The 16,811-nt window shown below is 36.0% G+C and overlaps 3 protein-coding genes across 3 annotated transcripts; 2 read left to right on the top strand and 1 right to left on the bottom strand.

Moving 5' to 3' along the window:
* Positions 1 to 87: 87 nt before the first annotated feature.
* LOC135681542 (alpha-(1,6)-fucosyltransferase) lies at positions 88 to 7,085 on the top strand. Its single transcript, XM_065196068.2, has 4 exons — positions 88 to 1,511; positions 3,560 to 3,736; positions 4,619 to 4,769; positions 6,094 to 7,085. Exons 1-4 carry the CDS (start codon positions 442 to 444, stop codon positions 6,397 to 6,399), a joined length of 1,704 nt encoding a protein of 567 aa, XP_065052140.2. The 5' UTR covers positions 88 to 441; the 3' UTR covers positions 6,400 to 7,085.
* Positions 7,086 to 9,202: 2,117 nt separating this feature from the next.
* Positions 9,203 to 13,216, top strand: LOC135681545 (plexin domain-containing protein 2-like). The gene has a single exon (XM_065196073.2). It carries the CDS (start codon positions 9,353 to 9,355, stop codon positions 10,733 to 10,735), a length of 1,383 nt encoding a protein of 460 aa, XP_065052145.2. The 5' UTR covers positions 9,203 to 9,352; the 3' UTR covers positions 10,736 to 13,216.
* LOC135681546 (RWD domain-containing protein 2B) lies at positions 12,815 to 15,681 on the bottom strand. The gene has a single exon (XM_065196074.2). It carries the CDS (start codon positions 15,640 to 15,642, stop codon positions 14,680 to 14,682), a length of 963 nt encoding a protein of 320 aa, XP_065052146.2. The 5' UTR covers positions 15,643 to 15,681; the 3' UTR covers positions 12,815 to 14,679.
* Between the last annotated feature and the right edge of the window lie 1,130 nt (positions 15,682 to 16,811).

Genomic DNA, 16,811 nt, shown 5'->3' on the forward strand with positions numbered 1-16,811 from the left:
AGAGTAGAAATAAAATATCATTCTGCGTTCGATGTTTTATTTCTTGTTGTACGCATTTTTGGTGTTACTCAGATATATTGTGACGAAACCTTGCCGGTATAGGTAGTATACTTGGAAACAGAGCAAAGATGATATACACTAATTCAGACAAGCAATAATTTTTTATATTCAGCTTCAGTGAAACAGTAACTTTGATTTACAAACAATGGCGGCTGATAAACGGGCTATTGTGGATCCGCCCCTGGCAAAACTATTCTTGAACACGGACTTGCGTGTCTAAAAATTGCAATTTTATCTTATTTCTTGGCTGCTTCCAAGATATTTTTCATGTCGTTTTGGTGTGTGTGGATATAATCAATATTTCAAAGTTGCTCCCATATTATCTAATAATTGAATGAATATACTTACAGATATAGTGAATGCCCAAAGAAACGAAAAGGCATGACAGGCAGAGAAGTGTTTAAAATCTTCTGTGTTATGGTATTGGTGTGGCTGACAACATTTCTGTACATGGCCATGCATCTATATGAGCTGGCACAAGATTCACAAAAGACGTCAGAGACGTTTGCAGAGCCAAGAAAAAAGGCAGCAATAGAAGGCAAGGAACGTTTGCATAAAGAATCAAAGAACAAGAGCAGAAGGCCAATTATTGCTGCCACCGGTATCACCCTTGAATCAAGCCACAAAATCGGTAAGAAGCACGATAAACCAAAATTGATTACCAAATTCAAAAATAACAATTTTTATAGAGCACCCAGTATCGAGTATGAAATTTCTAGACGTAGAATAGACAATTATGTCAGAGAAATGAATTATCTTCTTACTGATAAATTCGAAAAGCTTAAGAACAAGGCAGGTGATGTTTTTATGCAGTATGGTTTTGAAAAATTCAAAACAGACATTGAACAGTTATCATTACATACAATTCATGAATTAGAGATTCTTAGAGATCTTGACGGCATGGGCACTTATAGAGAAACTATGCACAGAAAACTGTCAAATGAAGTACGACAAAGACTCAATAAACTGCAAAACCCCGATGATTGCAAAAAGGCACGCAGGCTAGTTTGCACTTTAAACAAGGCTTGTGGATATGGTTGCCAAGTACATCACATAATTTACTGTATGATAATGGCATATAGCTCGAATAGGACCATGGTTATAAACTCACGAGGCTGGAGATATTCAAAGAAAGGATGGGAAGGGACATTCTTGCCTGTGAGTGAATCATGTCGTAATGTTAGCTTTGGTGTCGAATACTTGGGTATTGCCTACAATACCAAAGCTTTGATCGCCAGTCTGCCTATTATTGACACCATCTACCCGAAGCCAGACCAGCTTCCACAGGCAGTTCCACGTGACTTAGTAGACAGAATCATCACGTTCAATGACAGGCCATTTGTTTGGTGGGTTGGTCAGATCTGTGCTTATCTATTTCGATATCAACCTTTAATGAAAGAAAGGATCAATGAAAAGAAGAGAAGAATTGGTTTCAAGTCACCTATTGTTGGGTAAGTTTTTTCGAGTTTTGTTTAATTGTTATCTATTAATTATTTTTTAGTTTCCTCTCTGCAATTCCTTTAAAAAGATAAAACCTATCCTAACTGAATAAGGAATTTATAAACAGTCAAAATTTGAAAGGATTTGTTCCGTTGTTTGAACTCGTCATATTCAGTATCGACAGACTTTATTCTTGAGTGTTCGGCTTGATTTTTTTGATAATCAAAAGATGTAATTCTGCACTAAAGAATACTACGGTACGATGTGGATATTCGTCGTCATCGCAGTTTTCGTCGTCGTCGTCGTGGTTCTCGTCGACGTCGTCGTTCATTGGTTGACTAGTTGTGATTGGTGTAGTGATCACGTCTCACATATCCGTCTTATGTTTGGCGTATGTAGTTTACCAAAGGAACATCCACAAATTTCTTTATGTTTCTGGTTTAGAGAAAACATCTGCGTCTTCCTCTACTACGTTTACCATCCATGTAGCCGAGTATCATCGTCTTCTCTCCAAGATGACGAATGGCGACGTACAATGTGCCTCAAGCTTGGTAACCTGTAACGTAGATAACTTAACTCTATCAGGTCACTGGCGCTCGTTCTCCTATCTCGATTATATGATAATAAGTAAACAAATTTAGCTCCAAAATGAAATGAATTTAGTTTGAATCTCGAAAACAAGAAATTTCGTAGCTGGTTGTGAAAATGAGCACTGGACATCAACAGACACTGATGACTAATTTGGTGTTCATATACATTTTGTAACATCAAATAAAATCATACCCTTCTTTGCATTGTGAATAATTGCTTTGCCACTTACCTTAACGGTTTTACCTCAAGAAAGAGAGACAGATCTAACCCACTACTTTGTATTCTAAAAGGTACCCAGAGTAAAGTATTTGTAGTGTGCATGGACTCTTTCGAAAGCATCGATGGAGCTAAGGCCTAAACTTAGAGAGACAGCACTTTTATGAACGCAAGCTTCGTCTTGATCGTTCAATGGTAAATCACATGTAACTTAAATAACACCATTTACAGAAAGAAAGCGAAAATACAACTGTCTGACGCAGTGGCGGCCTGGCAGGGGGGGGGGCCAGGGCTCCCCAGCTGACATTTTTATAGGGGCGCCAAAACTTGTAAGGGGCACCGAAAACTCAAAAAAGTTTGATACGACCGACTTGTCTGGTTATTAGGTCTCTAGGAGGCCAGCAAAGACAAAAAAGACGCCATAAAATTCAAAACTTTATTGGGGCGCACGCCCCCATAGAACATTCTCACTTCAAGGGCACGTCTTTGTGCCCGTTCAGTACTGTAATATCGAAATAAAACATTTGTACTGTTCCCAGGAGCGAAAAAATTAATCAATTTTTTAGAGGACTGTGTAAGGAAACTTAAGTAGTTAAATTCTTTCATGTGGAGAACACAGCACTCATAGTGCACACAGACTGTGTTTAGCGTGTCGGGACTCATGTCCCCCTTTCAGGGAAAATTTTGATTTTCGATTAGTCTCTTTGGCTTTTCTGGCCTTCAGAAACCTGCTCATGTGGGGTCAGTAGATTTTGTCTCATTGCTTCATTTCTCATGAAAGGACCAATGTGTCTCGACGATACAAAGATAGGATGGATTCTTTTCCTTATTAAAAGTAATGAAATCCATTTTAAGACTGGAATTAATCAAACGTGCTAGAAGGATGCCTTAAAAATAGTAAAATTTTTAAACGATTTCAAGAAAATGACTGCAAGAAATATTTTGAAATGTATTTTAAGCCAATCTAAAGGGCGTGGTCGCAAAAATTTTCTTCTTGAACTTCTTGGCACCGCCCCTGTACTGCCAATGTTCGCAGGAAAAAGACAATGTTAGTTATGGAGGGCGCCATTTTGATGCTGGCCCCCCCCCCCCCAGACGAAAAGGGCCAGGCCGCCACTGATCTGACGTCAATGACAGCAAGTGCTGTGTCTTGATAACTTGCCAGATAATGGAACAAGTCTAATTCTCTGGACTAAGTACAGAACAATTTTCTAAGCTATTTGCCATCTTCAACTTTCTAATTATTTTTTAGGATTCATGTCAGAAGAACTGATAAAATTAATGTAGAGGCAGCACATCATGACATTGGCGAATACATAAAATGGGCTAGAAGATATTTTAAAAAGCTGGAACTGAAGACGAAGCTCGACGCCAAGAGGGTATATATGGCAACGGATGACAAAAACCTTCTAACTGAAGCAAAACAAAAGTAAGAAATAAGCAAAAATCTTTTGATATCAACAAGAAAGAATATCATTGAAAAATATTTGATTGTACCGTATCTTTGCGTGTATTAGCTTGAACCAGTAAGGGCAGCAATTTGATTGATAAAAAAGAAGATTGCAGTGACCTTTTCGCAATGGATATTGATTTTCCCTTGGACAATGTTGTTATCGTCAATAAAGCCAGAAACAGAGGAATGCTTAAAAACGTTTTCCGTTACGTAATGGCTTTATCATCTTCATGTAACAGAGTTGGTTCGCAACATAGTACACAGCTTAAAATATAAAATTTTACACCCGATAATGAACAAAAACATTTGTTTTGATGAAGATTCCAAACCTTTTAAGGCTGTCAGGGACATCCTAGTCTTTTCAAAATTGAAAGCTTCAGTAAGAAAGGAATAGTTGGTTACAAATAATAGTCATTTTTTCAAATTTTTCTTGAGACATTTTTTCAAACATTGGGGAACCATGTGCCCCTAGTGGCTCTGGTTATGATCTTCTTTTGAAGGCTATTTCCATTTATAATTTGCAGAAAGTGAGGTTGTTACAACTGAAACAGAAAAACCACAACTTTCAAGTTTAGGCTTCTTTTATTCTAGTGTGATTCTAAAATTGATTTCTTTGTGGAACTTCATTGTAGAAATAGTCTCTATAAAATATAAAAAAACCTGTGCTATTCACGTAATCCACTAGCAATTTAAGATAATTTAAAGTTTTTGATGAGAATGGCGTCTGATACTGAACAGGTTAATAATGAAATCGAGGTTGATATTTTCATTCTATGTGGCTTTCAGCGTCTTTCTTATGTTTCTTTAAATTGAAATTGTTCAACGTTTTATTGTACTTTTTCAAATCTCTTTTCAAAGGTATCCAGACATCACGTTTGTTAGTGACAATACCGCCTCGGTCTTTGCTGGTCTGGAGCACAGGTACAGTGAGCAATCTCTGTATGGTGTCATATCGGACATCGAGTTGCTTTCAGAATCAGATTACGTTGTATGCACCTTTTCATCTCAGGTATGCTGTTTCATATAAAAACCATTCCGTACGGTACTTCTTTATCATAATTGTACGTTATGTGATCAGTACTGAACTTTAGTGGACAGTTTGGGACAGTAGAAAACTGAAATCTGCTTTGGTTATTTTTAAAGATCTTTGAAAGTGAGCATAAGGCAAGATGGTGAATACAACACAGTGGTGATTCTACCAATTTATGTTGATTATTGTGCGGCAGAATTCTTTACAATTCGTCTTTGATCCAGGGCTTGATCCAAATGGGTGAGCTTGGGGAAAAATTATAATACGTAAGAAATTATAATCAAATGGTCGCTCATTTCGACAAGGCCCACTGTTTTGGGGTCGGGGTAACTAGACAATTGTGAATACTCTTTGGCAGTTCTTTGAACAGTTTCTTTGATTTGACAATATTCATGTCATATTTCAGGAAAGAAGTAGGGGCTACAGGCCCTCCTTTCCAGCCCCCGGCTCTAGCTTGCATGCCTTTAGTGTAGTCATTGGGACTATTTGCTTACAGCGTACTGACTGACATAATTCCATAGAATATTTCGAGGAGTTTGATTAAGTGAGATAGCAATCTATGATAAAAAAATTAAGTTATTATGGATAGCATCTACATCAATATTTTGGAAGATCAGCACTCTATCAGCCCTATCTCATCTTGACACCATAAATATTGCCAAGTTTGGTTTAATAGGTCTATGGTTGTTGTAGTGGTTTTTTACCAATGTGTGTTTTTGTGATGTTCGAGGCAAGGAAAGGTGCTGCTTTGTGTTTTTACATAGGTATCTTGCATCATTTTGTGAACTTTTAGTATTTTTTGATGGTTACGCAGGGAAGCAAGATTTGATTGACCAACAACGGTTGCCTTGGCAACAAGGCAATTTCTTATACTGGGTTGTAGTTTATTCAGCAATAAATTGCCATATCAATGTGGCTGTTTGGGAATTTTTCATATCAGGGGTTCTTTTAAGGAATTTTTACTGGTAGGGATTTGATGGAAAAGGGTCTTTTCTTACTGTCCCAGTTGAGAGCAATAATGAGAACGTAAAATTGACGGATATACATCACTGATCCTTATGCGTAATGATGCTGCAAATAAGCTTTGTAGCAAGTCCTTTTAAACATAAACAAACATAACAATTCAAACGAAAAATCGACATGTGCCATATGGCACTTACTGCTGGGAATCGTGATAGAACCAATGACAATAGCATTAGGTTATATCTTTAATGATCCCCTGGTATAACTCCAACAATGACTCGTTGTCAACGAGTGAAGTAGTTTGATACGTTAGTGTTAGTTTTTCGAGTGTTTCGCCTAGGTATGCAGACTGGCATATGAGATTATGAACGGAAAGCACGTTGATGCATCGAGAAGATTTCAGTCTTTAGACGACGTTTACTACTTTGGTGGTCAAAATGAACATAAAGTGAGGGTGAAAATCGCTCACAAGGCACGAGACAAGAGTGAACTCGATCTGACAGCTGATGAAGAGCTTGCCATTGCAGGAAATCATTGGGATGGTTATTCAAAAGCCTTTTCACACTCTAGGGGTGAGAAAGGGACTTTTCCATCCTATAAAGTAGAAGAGATTGTGAATTTAGCAGATTTTCCTGCTTATGATTAGTAAAAATTGGTTTCGTGTAATGATTAGTAAAAGTTGACCCTCTTCCCATAAAGTATTTATTTACTTCGACTTTCCAAATGTGCTGATAACCATAACATGCTGTATTTGCTATGTCTACCTTGGTCATTCGGCTCAACAGCATATACAATAACGCATCATGGAAAATAATTGTATGTTTAACATTTGATATCAGATATGCTTTTTTAATGATAATCATTTTAAGAACATTTACCAGGTATTTAGCTTTTAACTTTTTTTATTTCTCCACTTTTTGCTAAAATATTGAGATATTTTGTTATTTAAAAACGAAACTGAAATAGTACCTAATATGACGTCACATAATTTACTCAAAAAATAGGCGAGCCCTCCTGATACTTTGACTTGAATAGTTCGATCGAACGACACCCCCTGTCAAAGACTGAATCGACTAAATCGCATGATACCTCCGTGCAGACAGATCCTATGTGATTGTGTTGAATTGAATTTTACCGCTTTCACTTTCTTATTTGCTAATAGCTTACACATGCTATTAGGACTGACACTTTGTGGTTGAAACTGAATCTTTAAGATGTGAGTTTACAATTATCCCGTTAATCTCGCATCAATGTAACTTATACTAATTTATATTGAAATACATACTGGTGGCTGAGATATATTTGGTTATATTGAGAGGAAGCAAAAATTAAATTTTTACAAATGATATTCCCCCTGTTAAGTACTTTTCTAAAAAACTCTCATTTCTGAGCTTTCCAGAGGTATCCATTCTTCCTTTCTTTATTATTAGCACTGCTAGTGTAACCTGATAATCTATGATTTTAACTTTTTTCAAATAGTCCCATACCTTTCAAATATGTCCCCCAATAGTGTGAGACCTATTATCTAACCTAATAAGCTTAATAATTTATATTGCACTTTCTGTCCTTATGGTTCCCCTCTTTTGAATGTGCGAGAAACAGAGACGCCGATAGACCTATATGGTAGCAGTGTGGGAGTGGGGGCAAATCACCGAAAAAGGGACAAAAAATAGCAAAATAAAGAAAATTACCTAACGTTGCTACAGCAAAGGGTTCCATTCTTAGCGAGAAATCTGGTGCCAGTTTGTAAAAGATGCAGAAAATGCACCCGAAAAAAAAGGAATACTTCTACACTTTTCAAACGGTTTTCAAACATATACACAGGAACAAACACCCACTTTGGTTTTTCCTCCCAAGAGGTATTTCATTGAGTATCTTCCATAAAATACACATTACGCAAAATTGATTTTTGCACTTCAGATGAACAATGAGTGGTCCTGCAGCAGTAAAGCACTAGATTTTTTGTGCTCTTCAATTTTGCATTGTTTGTATGAGTGTATTGCTCAAAGTTCGTTGTTCCCCTCGCATAAATGCTATTCTTCTGGGGCATATGTTATTGATATATACTCTCTAGGGATGTATGCAAATATAGTAGGTTAGCATCACTCATTGCTGCTGTACATACGTTGCTACTGCAAACATGTTTTACAACTAATTTGGCCGTGAGTACCGTAAATTTTATCATTGATCCTGCTTGCTTAGATAATTATCTAATAATTTTAGCTTGCTTGTATAAAAACATTATTATTTATACTATATATAAAATAAATTTGAAAACTAAGCACTTGATATAGTTGTAGTTTGTCAATTCTTTATACGTAACTAATTATCAACTTATACTTTAACATTTAGTTAACCATACTTATTACTGAAGCCTTGCATTCGTTTTGTCGGTTAACCCGAGTCTCGAAATTTGATGCACTGGAGCTGTGGTGCATCAGAGGTCTTGCCAAAATCGACCATCTTATGGAATCTGAACTACGCATGTACGTCGATTTATTTCTACTTTGCTTGTACATTTAACAATAGAAGCTATTTAACTTAGGCCATAACTGCACAAAAACGTTCCAGCACAGGCTGACCTTGCAACCATACGAGTCTTCATATCAAGATTTTGAACCTATTCTTTGGAAAAAGCATTGTTTGAATGAATATTTTCTAATGCATCTAATGCACTTAAATATACGGGCAGAAAGCTATTTTATGATTCAAGCCGATTTTCTGGTGTCATTGTTATATGTTTTAGCGTGTAAAACATAAGCAGTTAGATGGATTTCTTCAAATCGGGTAAATTTTAAAACAACTCTTTTTAATATGGTGGTCGACACAAAAGTTTGCTTATCGGGACTGCGCCCATTAAATCGGGAAGGTTGGAAGTTATGAACTTGTGGCTGAATTCAGTTTTCAAATTCCTCACGGGTTGTGCAGGCAGATTTCGTTTTGGCGGTCATTTCGAATGGTGGCCAAAAGGAACTTACTCCATACTGTGCCCTTGTAAATTTGGTGAAAATAAGGATTGGTTTCGTTTACCTCACTTTCGAATATCGATGTGAAACTTGGCGAGTGATCCTATTCTGTACTTCAATTTATAAATAAAAGCCAGTACCGGAAATATAGGCAATCATTCTCATTTTCCGTGCATTTACAGCAGCGGTGCTTGCTTTGCTGTGGTGTTGTCTGTCTCCACAAAATCAGATTCCACAAAATAATAATTTATATAAAATGTTTTATAGAGAAACTAGGGAGCGCTTTTGATTGCTCCCGGTATCATATTCGAAACCAATTTTTACAGATCTAGTTTAGTTTTTCTTGGTTTACCAAAACTTCAGCGAAATTTCTAGGCCTAAATATCAATGGTGCTCTTTCAGGTTATGGGGACATATTTAAAAACTCTATAAGCTGTTTTTAATGACGTCACTCTGCTACTAACAGTACCCCCGTCGTAGGTACGAGGAAACGAAAATAATTAAAGTGAATTGCGATACCAAGGATTGTTTGTAGTGAGTTGTTGTGTAAGTTCACTGTGGCCTAATTGAATAAAATACCGCAGTCGAAGTTGTAAAATACATTGCTGGAGCACTTTCTAGTGATATTTTGAGATGAAGATGACTTGTGCCTATTTTTCAATTACGTTGATATTGAGCATAAGTTGGTTCTACTGTTGTGGAGCAAAAATTACATATCGCGAAATCTCCGAGGAATATGGGAAAGCAAAGGAAAGTCAAATTAAAACATACTTCAAGGATGTAAGTGATAGAAGGCCTTTTAACAAGCGCGATATCATGAAGGAGAATACAAGGCAGCGACGTTCAACCTTAAACACAACGACGACGAAAGCACCCGTTAGCCCTACAGCATATACGGTACCACCAAACAAAACCATTATATCAGATCACAAATATTATACATCGCAGTTTGTGTCTGACTCAAATGCATACTTTAAAGACATAAAAGCTTTATACGACGCAGGCGATCGCAATGTTACAATGAAGAAGATGACGCTGCCAGGAAGTGTCGGATCATTGCTGATGCTGTACACCACTTATAAGTTAAAGTTTGTGTTTCCTTTCTATGGCCACGATGTAGAAAATGTTGTTGTTACATCAGCAGGGTTTCTCCACATTGGTCCTGTCGTACATAGCTTTGCCCATAATGTCCACTATGCTGCACCACTTATGGCTGATTTTGCTGCGTCATCAGACAAGCCTGTATATGTTTACCTACATGATGACGGTGCAAGATTCATAGCGCAGTGGGATAACATACACGAAGTCAGAAAAAATAACAGCAGCCCTTTTACCTTTCAGGTTTCACTTTTTGAAAATGGCACCATCATCTTTTCTTACAAATCTATTCCATACAGCGTTGTGAACTTCACAAGTGTTGGTTTTCCTCCAAAAGTTGGTCTGTCAGATGGGTTTGTAAAAATAAGATATTACCGTATTCCTGGTACAAATCTACATATTCCATTCCGAATCATATACCGATATCACAAAGTTGAATTACAACAAGATCGCATTAAAGCAAACAGCTCATACATATTGCAGCCAATCCCTAATTGCATTCAGGCGAAATCATGTCAGTCTTGTTTCAGTAAAGAGATTGCCAAAAACTTTCAATGCAAGTGGTGCAGTAAGCTTAATTTGTGCTCAGATACTTTTGATTGGCATCGCCAAAAGTGGGAGAACAATGATTGTCCAAAGAATGCTATAGACTCTACTGCCAAATGTGTCTCACCAAATACGGGTGTACCAGCAACCACTGCTACAAATTCTTCCACAGGTGATGTTTCTCATGCAATATCAGAAGAGAAAAGTAATAAAGATGCCAAGAGAAAAACTGGTATTGCTATTGGTGTTATCTTTGGCATCTTAGTAATTGCTGTGGCAGGAATATTGTTATATGGTTACAGGAATCCAACTTCAAGAATTGGGTTATTTATGATACAGAATAGGCCCACAAAGCTTTTTAGCAAATTTTAAGAACAAGGCACTCTGCAGGAACTGGAGTTTTATGTTTCATATAACAGAAGCTTTTTATAAAAAGTTAGTGCCATAACTAGGTTCTGATCTTTTAAATAGGCTATGCTATGTGCTTTGCTTTGCACTATTCTGTGTGATTAAATTATTAAAAGTGATTAATAAATGATTTAAAATTACCTTCTCTCAGGCTAATGCAACTCCAAAATGAACACAAAGAACACAGGGTGTTTAGAAAATAGATTTAGCATTTACAACAAAGGATACTTTTTGAACTTTTTATGGTGCAGAGGTTCTTGGCTAGATTTCAAATGAGATTTTCTACAAGAATTTAGGATACATTGTCCTTTTCTTTAGAAGAACTTAAAAAGAGAGAATGAATACTGAAGCCCATTTGCACTATATTTGCATCGCCATTTCACACAAGAATGTACTATTCTAATTGCAAATGTTTGCATTATGAATTCACATATTCACACAGTTAATTTTTTGCAAAAATTTGCATTTAAAAATATTGGTTAAAAGGGCTATCAATCAGAAACCCAAGGTGCCAATCAAAACAAAGAAACAACAAAGAAACAAAAACACAGCAAAATTGCCATGGTCCAAGGAATGGAGATGCAGGGAACAGCATGAATATGAATGTGAAGAAAATGTTGCTTGAAATGGAAGGCTTCCCCTTCAAAATTAAAATGGTGTAATCTGAAAGACACCTATAGGAAAAAGTTGAAATTGCTTTTCCTAAATTTGGAGATGCTGGAGAGTAAAAAAATTGTTTTGCTGTGGATGAAGTAAGTTAGTTTCTTGCAAAAAGCTAGCAGCATGGAGAAGATAAATGCCAACATGTTCAAATTTCATGACAATTGCAAGGAAACTGTCAAAGCTGTATGGAAACCTGCATGATAAAATAAAATTGGTTAAAATACCAAAGAAGTTTTTCCCAAACCCCACTCCCATGCATATTCAATTTGCACATGTTTGCAATTTGCAAATATGAAATCACATATGAAATGTGAATGAAGTGGGGATGGGATCACCATGATAGTTTCCTGCTTTATGAATTATTCAGCAGTTTTCTCAATGATTTATCAACTTTAGGAAGTTTGCTTTGGTATAAAAATCTCCCCACACACCTGTTAAGTATGCATTTAGAAGTAGTCCGCTATGAAATGTCAGTTGCTGAAATTAGTTATTGACAAAGAGAACATGTACACTTGAATGAAATTGCGAAGAGTTTGTGTATGTAGAATAAACTGATAGTACAGCTGTGTTTGCTTATGTCTTAAAGTGCTGTTTTTTTAATTTTTTTCAAACTTTCCCTTGAAGCACATCATGTTTTAAATGGCTTTACCTAATATTTAACCCCACCATTTGTTGCTTTAAAAAGAGCATCTAGTAATATCTATGTAGGCAATCCCCTTAACATTCCCCTTTTTTATTCAGATTTTCTAAGGATGTGAGACAAAATATGAAACAATTTTTCCATTCTCCTTATGTAGGATTTTTTTTAAAAAATGAAATTGGCTATTAGGAATAAAGTGAAATTGTGTGTTTTATTACCATACATACATGGAACTTCAGGTTTATTATTTATAATTTTCAGCACCCCCTGAGTTGTTTAGCAATGCTACTCATTTGAAGGCAAGTCTCAGAAAGCTTTTGCTATGTGCTGTTGTCTTTGAACTGTTGTAGGCCCTTTATCACCAGCCTCTGCTCAAAGTAAATATTTAATTGCTTGAAGTTGTTTATTGTTTTTTCTAAGTTATGATGTATTGAAGTTGTATGTAAATTTGTGGAGATGTTGTTAATATTTTAGAAGTGTTTAGATAAAATGCACTTGTATTTAAGCATTTGATTTTGTATAGCATTTAAAGATAGAAGATTTGCTTCATGGCTTAATTTAAATGTCATTGTGATACTTGTTCAGCATAAAAAGAGGCTTTCATACAAACATGCCAGAAATAGCTATACCCTACTAGAAATCAACATAAATTTGATGTACTCATGAAACAAAATTTTGTCAGAATTGGAGTGGAAGGAAGGGAAATCTAGAAAAAAGGCTCTCTATTTTGATACTGAGCATTTCCACAAAAAGCTGTATAGCTAGAGGCATTTAATTTCAGCATTTTAATTTCAATGGAGCATTCACTTTCTGCTTCTTGGAAGCTGTAGGTGCCACAAGTGTCATTGTCAAGTAGCATTGTAAGCACTTAAACATTGTAAGAATTCAATATTACATGGTTAACCTTTTGCTTTGCAATGCTTCAATTACCCTCACCACATCATTTGATATTGTGGTTTAGTTCAAAATTTATGTACTTCTTACACCCATGTTTAAGTAGTATTGTAGAAACCCTTGCAGCAGCAAAGTAGTATAATTAATTATAGTAGCATGTTTTTAAGTGTGCTGTTTCGTTTGAGTTTAAATTGGTACATGTCTTAGTTGGTATTACTGGCATAAAGATTTTGCTTTGATCATCTGTTCCCAGATTAGGTTTCTTTGTACAAGTTCTTGGTTGTTAAAATCATCTTTTTTCTGAAGAAATATTTGCATAGAGGGTGTCGATACATTTTGTTTTTTTTTAAGCTGGCCTTTTTAGCCTGACAATACAAGAAGAATAATAGAAAGAAAAAAGCTCAGTTAATAAAATTTTTTCAATTTACTTCCAAAAATCTAGGTGGACTTTCCAGTTGAGAATACCTAAAATGTGAAATTGGAAAGTGGAATTGAAGTAAAAGAGTTTCACCTATAGCAATTACCATCGTAAATGATTGCAAGAGTATCACATTCCTGCGAAACACACACCAAATGGTAGCTTAAGTTGTGTTAAATTTGCAATCACTGATAAGCAAGGTTGTTGCCAGGTTTTCTCTGACCCAGGGCTAAATTCTGTAATGGAGGAGTGTGATGATGTTGCTTTTGAAGTGAATAAACTGAGATTATCTTTCCAAAACCACTGCAAAATATTTTTCTCATCAACAAAAAGCCCAAAGAGACATAAAAGCTCAACCCCTAATTAGAGAGCTAAAGGCCCCCTGCCATTCCTCAGGTCCGATCCCTTGAAAATATATTCACCTCTCGATACACAATCTGTTATTAACTTTTGAAAGAAGTCTCGTATTAACATTTTAATGACAAAACAGCTAGGTAAGGGCATTATGGTCATTGAACACACAACTTTAAATAAACTGCCTCGTTTGCAACATTCACAAAATTTATTAATATTTAAATTTAGCACCTATAGTCTTAATCTTGCTAGATGTTCATTGTTTTAAAATGATGGCGTTTGCAATGGTCATTTTGTGACAATGTAATATAAAGTCATTATACACCCTTAGGCATTTTGAACAGTCAAATCACTTATAGAATTCCAAATCAGGTTTCCATGAATAACTAACGACACAATAGCTTAAAATCTTAAACTTGTAAATACTTTTTAAAGTATGCTTTGTTTCTGGTATTTCATTCAATCTTCAAATTTGTATTTGGAATGAATTTTTATGCTGAAACCAAAGCTGGAGCCAAGACTTCGGTATGAACAAAAATATAAAAATTGGAAAAGATTTCAAAGTGTAATCGAAGTGATGCATTAAAATTTTCAAAAAAATGCAGATTGCCCAATAATATACCAACTCAAATTCTTGTGGATGAACCTGAGCCTTTGCTTTAAGTTAATTCTTGAAAGGGCATATGTTGCATTTAGCAGTTGGCTGATACAACACAAACTTTTCACATCTGCTTCATAAAATATTTTTGCTGTGAAAATCCATCTTCAACCCCCTGCTTTGTGCTAAACAAAAATAAATTACACTAGGTACACAATAAATTACACAAAATGTATTGCACTAGCCAAATCTAGTTAATGACACATGTCTTTTTAAACTTGATTAGTTTTGTATTACAAAAATAAATTTAAAAATTTAACTTCAAAATTCTACTAGTCATATCATTTTTCTTTCAAACCAAATAAAGTGGAAAACATATGTCCAAGGTCATGCTCTTTTAAAAACATTTGAAATTTCCCCATGTCCATGTGATAATCTCTTCTGCCATGTGCATCAAAACAAAGCTCTTCAAAATTTTCAAAACTCTGCTTCCAGCTACCCTCGTGATGAATTTCTTTATGAACACAAGACATTCTTTTCCAGGATAAACGTCTAAGGCGCACAAAAAACTCTTCAACATTGTCAGCACACCCTTCCACATGTACAACACCAGGCTTGCCAGGTAGGCTGAACCCTGTTAGCTTTAATTCATTCGCCCAGTTTATAATGTCCCTACGTTTGTTCTTATTATAAATGTGATGCATATACAACCACATAGATGCTTTGGTTTCTGAATCACTTTTTGAATCATTCTTTTGCATTTTACCTGACAAACAGCTATCAAAATGTGAACAACTCTCCTTAAAATAACCTTCTCCTGTGTCCTTTAACCATTCTGTGATCTGGTAAATCATTGCATCCTCTGTTGTATTTTCCTTTATAAATTCATTTAGTCTTTCATTCCACAGTCCTTGCTGCTCCCTAGTCAGCGAATCAGCTGATACAAATACACTAGGTACAGCTTTGTTAGGGTACAATAACGGGAGTGAAAAATTAATATTGATTACTTCATTGGCACTAGAATTGAATTCAAACTCAACTGCTAACTTTATGTCAAGCAATATGTTCCGCAGCAAGTTTGCCTGTTTGAGAAGAGCAGTTTTGTAATCGCTATCTTCTGATGAACATGATCTATATTTTTCGCAAACCCCCCTAATATCATCCATAGTCTCTCGATTCGTAATATCAAGTTCCCCATCATTAGGAAACATATATTCTATGGTCTCAATTTCCATTAACTGCGCCTCAAGGCATTCGATCAACTCTTCACCCACGTTTTCAATGTTTTCATTATTTTCCGCCATATTTGTAATAATTTTGTTAGAGCGAGGTCTGCTAGCCTCACTTGCAACTTCATCTATCATTGATTTTGTCAAAGGATCGCCTTCATATAAATTTCTTCTTTATCCCCCATAATACTCAACTTTAATCTAAAATGTATCATATGCCCTTGAACTTTATATGCAAATATGCAAATTAAAATATGAAAATCTATGGATAAAGGAAAGAAATGAGACAAATATCTAATATATACTTGTAAACAGCGTGGTATATGCCAAGGTAACAGTGCCGTCGGAGCGAAATTCTAATTGGGGGGGGGGGGGGGGTGCTGCCCATTGTATCCCTTCTCATTCAGTACACTGTTATAAAGGAAACATACTACAGTTTGAAAATTGGTTAACGAGAACAATAGCTGGAACCATAGCCAAAACATGATTCCAGCGCTCCGCAATATTTTTACAATGCGATAAATTAAAGGGGGACTGGAAACAATAAAAAAATTCTTTGTTCTTATAATCAATCAATGTCGTGACAGATTGCCTTTAATTTTCCTACTAATAATTTTGCAATATTTCCCCAAAATGGTACCCATAGTTCCGCACATATTTAAAAAACTGATACCGATGATTCTGCACTTTTCAGAAAAGGTACAACTAAATAATGGCACGTCCCCGTACCTCAAAACCTATTTAGGTAACCTCCTCCCCTTGTTCCTGAGAAAGATACAATAATTTGCTTTTTACTCTGCAGATTTGGCGTTATTCATCGCTTGCTCGAAAAAATGTGGTCATTATAAATTATGAAATCTACCCGGCAGTGAGCCCCGCTCCTAGAAAACTTTTTCTAGTGCTGACCCTGGCTAGTTGTCATGTTTTACTTTACCTTTGGTTGTAGAGTCAGATCGGTAAACGATTTGGTGTTTGCATTCATAGTTACCTGATGACTGCATTGTCGTTTATCCTTAAATGGCCTTGCTAGTACTGTATATGGAAGTATCAAAATTTATAGGCTAAAAAACTCATTCACTCACTCACAGTGGCGGATTTAAAGGGGGCAACTAGGGGCAGTTGCGCCTCCCTCGACGAGTTGAAGCAAGTCTGGCGCCCCTTTTTTGGAAATTGTGCACCCCTTTTGAAGAATGAGAATCAGATGAGAAAAGTTCTTGGACCGATAGGTTAATTTGCTTCAAGGA

This window comes from Rhopilema esculentum, chromosome 12 (assembly GCF_057945365.1).
Source record: "Rhopilema esculentum isolate cy_ngs chromosome 12, ASM5794536v1, whole genome shotgun sequence".
NCBI lineage: Eukaryota > Metazoa > Cnidaria > Scyphozoa > Rhizostomeae > Rhizostomatidae > Rhopilema > Rhopilema esculentum.

Coding starts and splice junctions, on each gene's coding strand:
- LOC135681542 (XM_065196068.2), top strand. CDS start 442: ATGACAGGCAGAGAAGTGTTTAAAATCTTCTGTGTTATGGTATTGGTG. Junction 1,512..3,559: donor TTCAAGTCACCTATTGTTGG/GTAAGTTTTTTC, acceptor ATTATTTTTTAG/GATTCATGTCAGAAGAACTG. Junction 3,737..4,618: donor CTAACTGAAGCAAAACAAAA/GTAAGAAATAAG, acceptor CTCTTTTCAAAG/GTATCCAGACATCACGTTTG.
- LOC135681545 (XM_065196073.2), top strand. CDS start 9,353: ATGAAGATGACTTGTGCCTATTTTTCAATTACGTTGATATTGAGCATA.
- LOC135681546 (XM_065196074.2), bottom strand. CDS start 15,642: ATGGCGGAAAATAATGAAAACATTGAAAACGTGGGTGAAGAGTTGATC.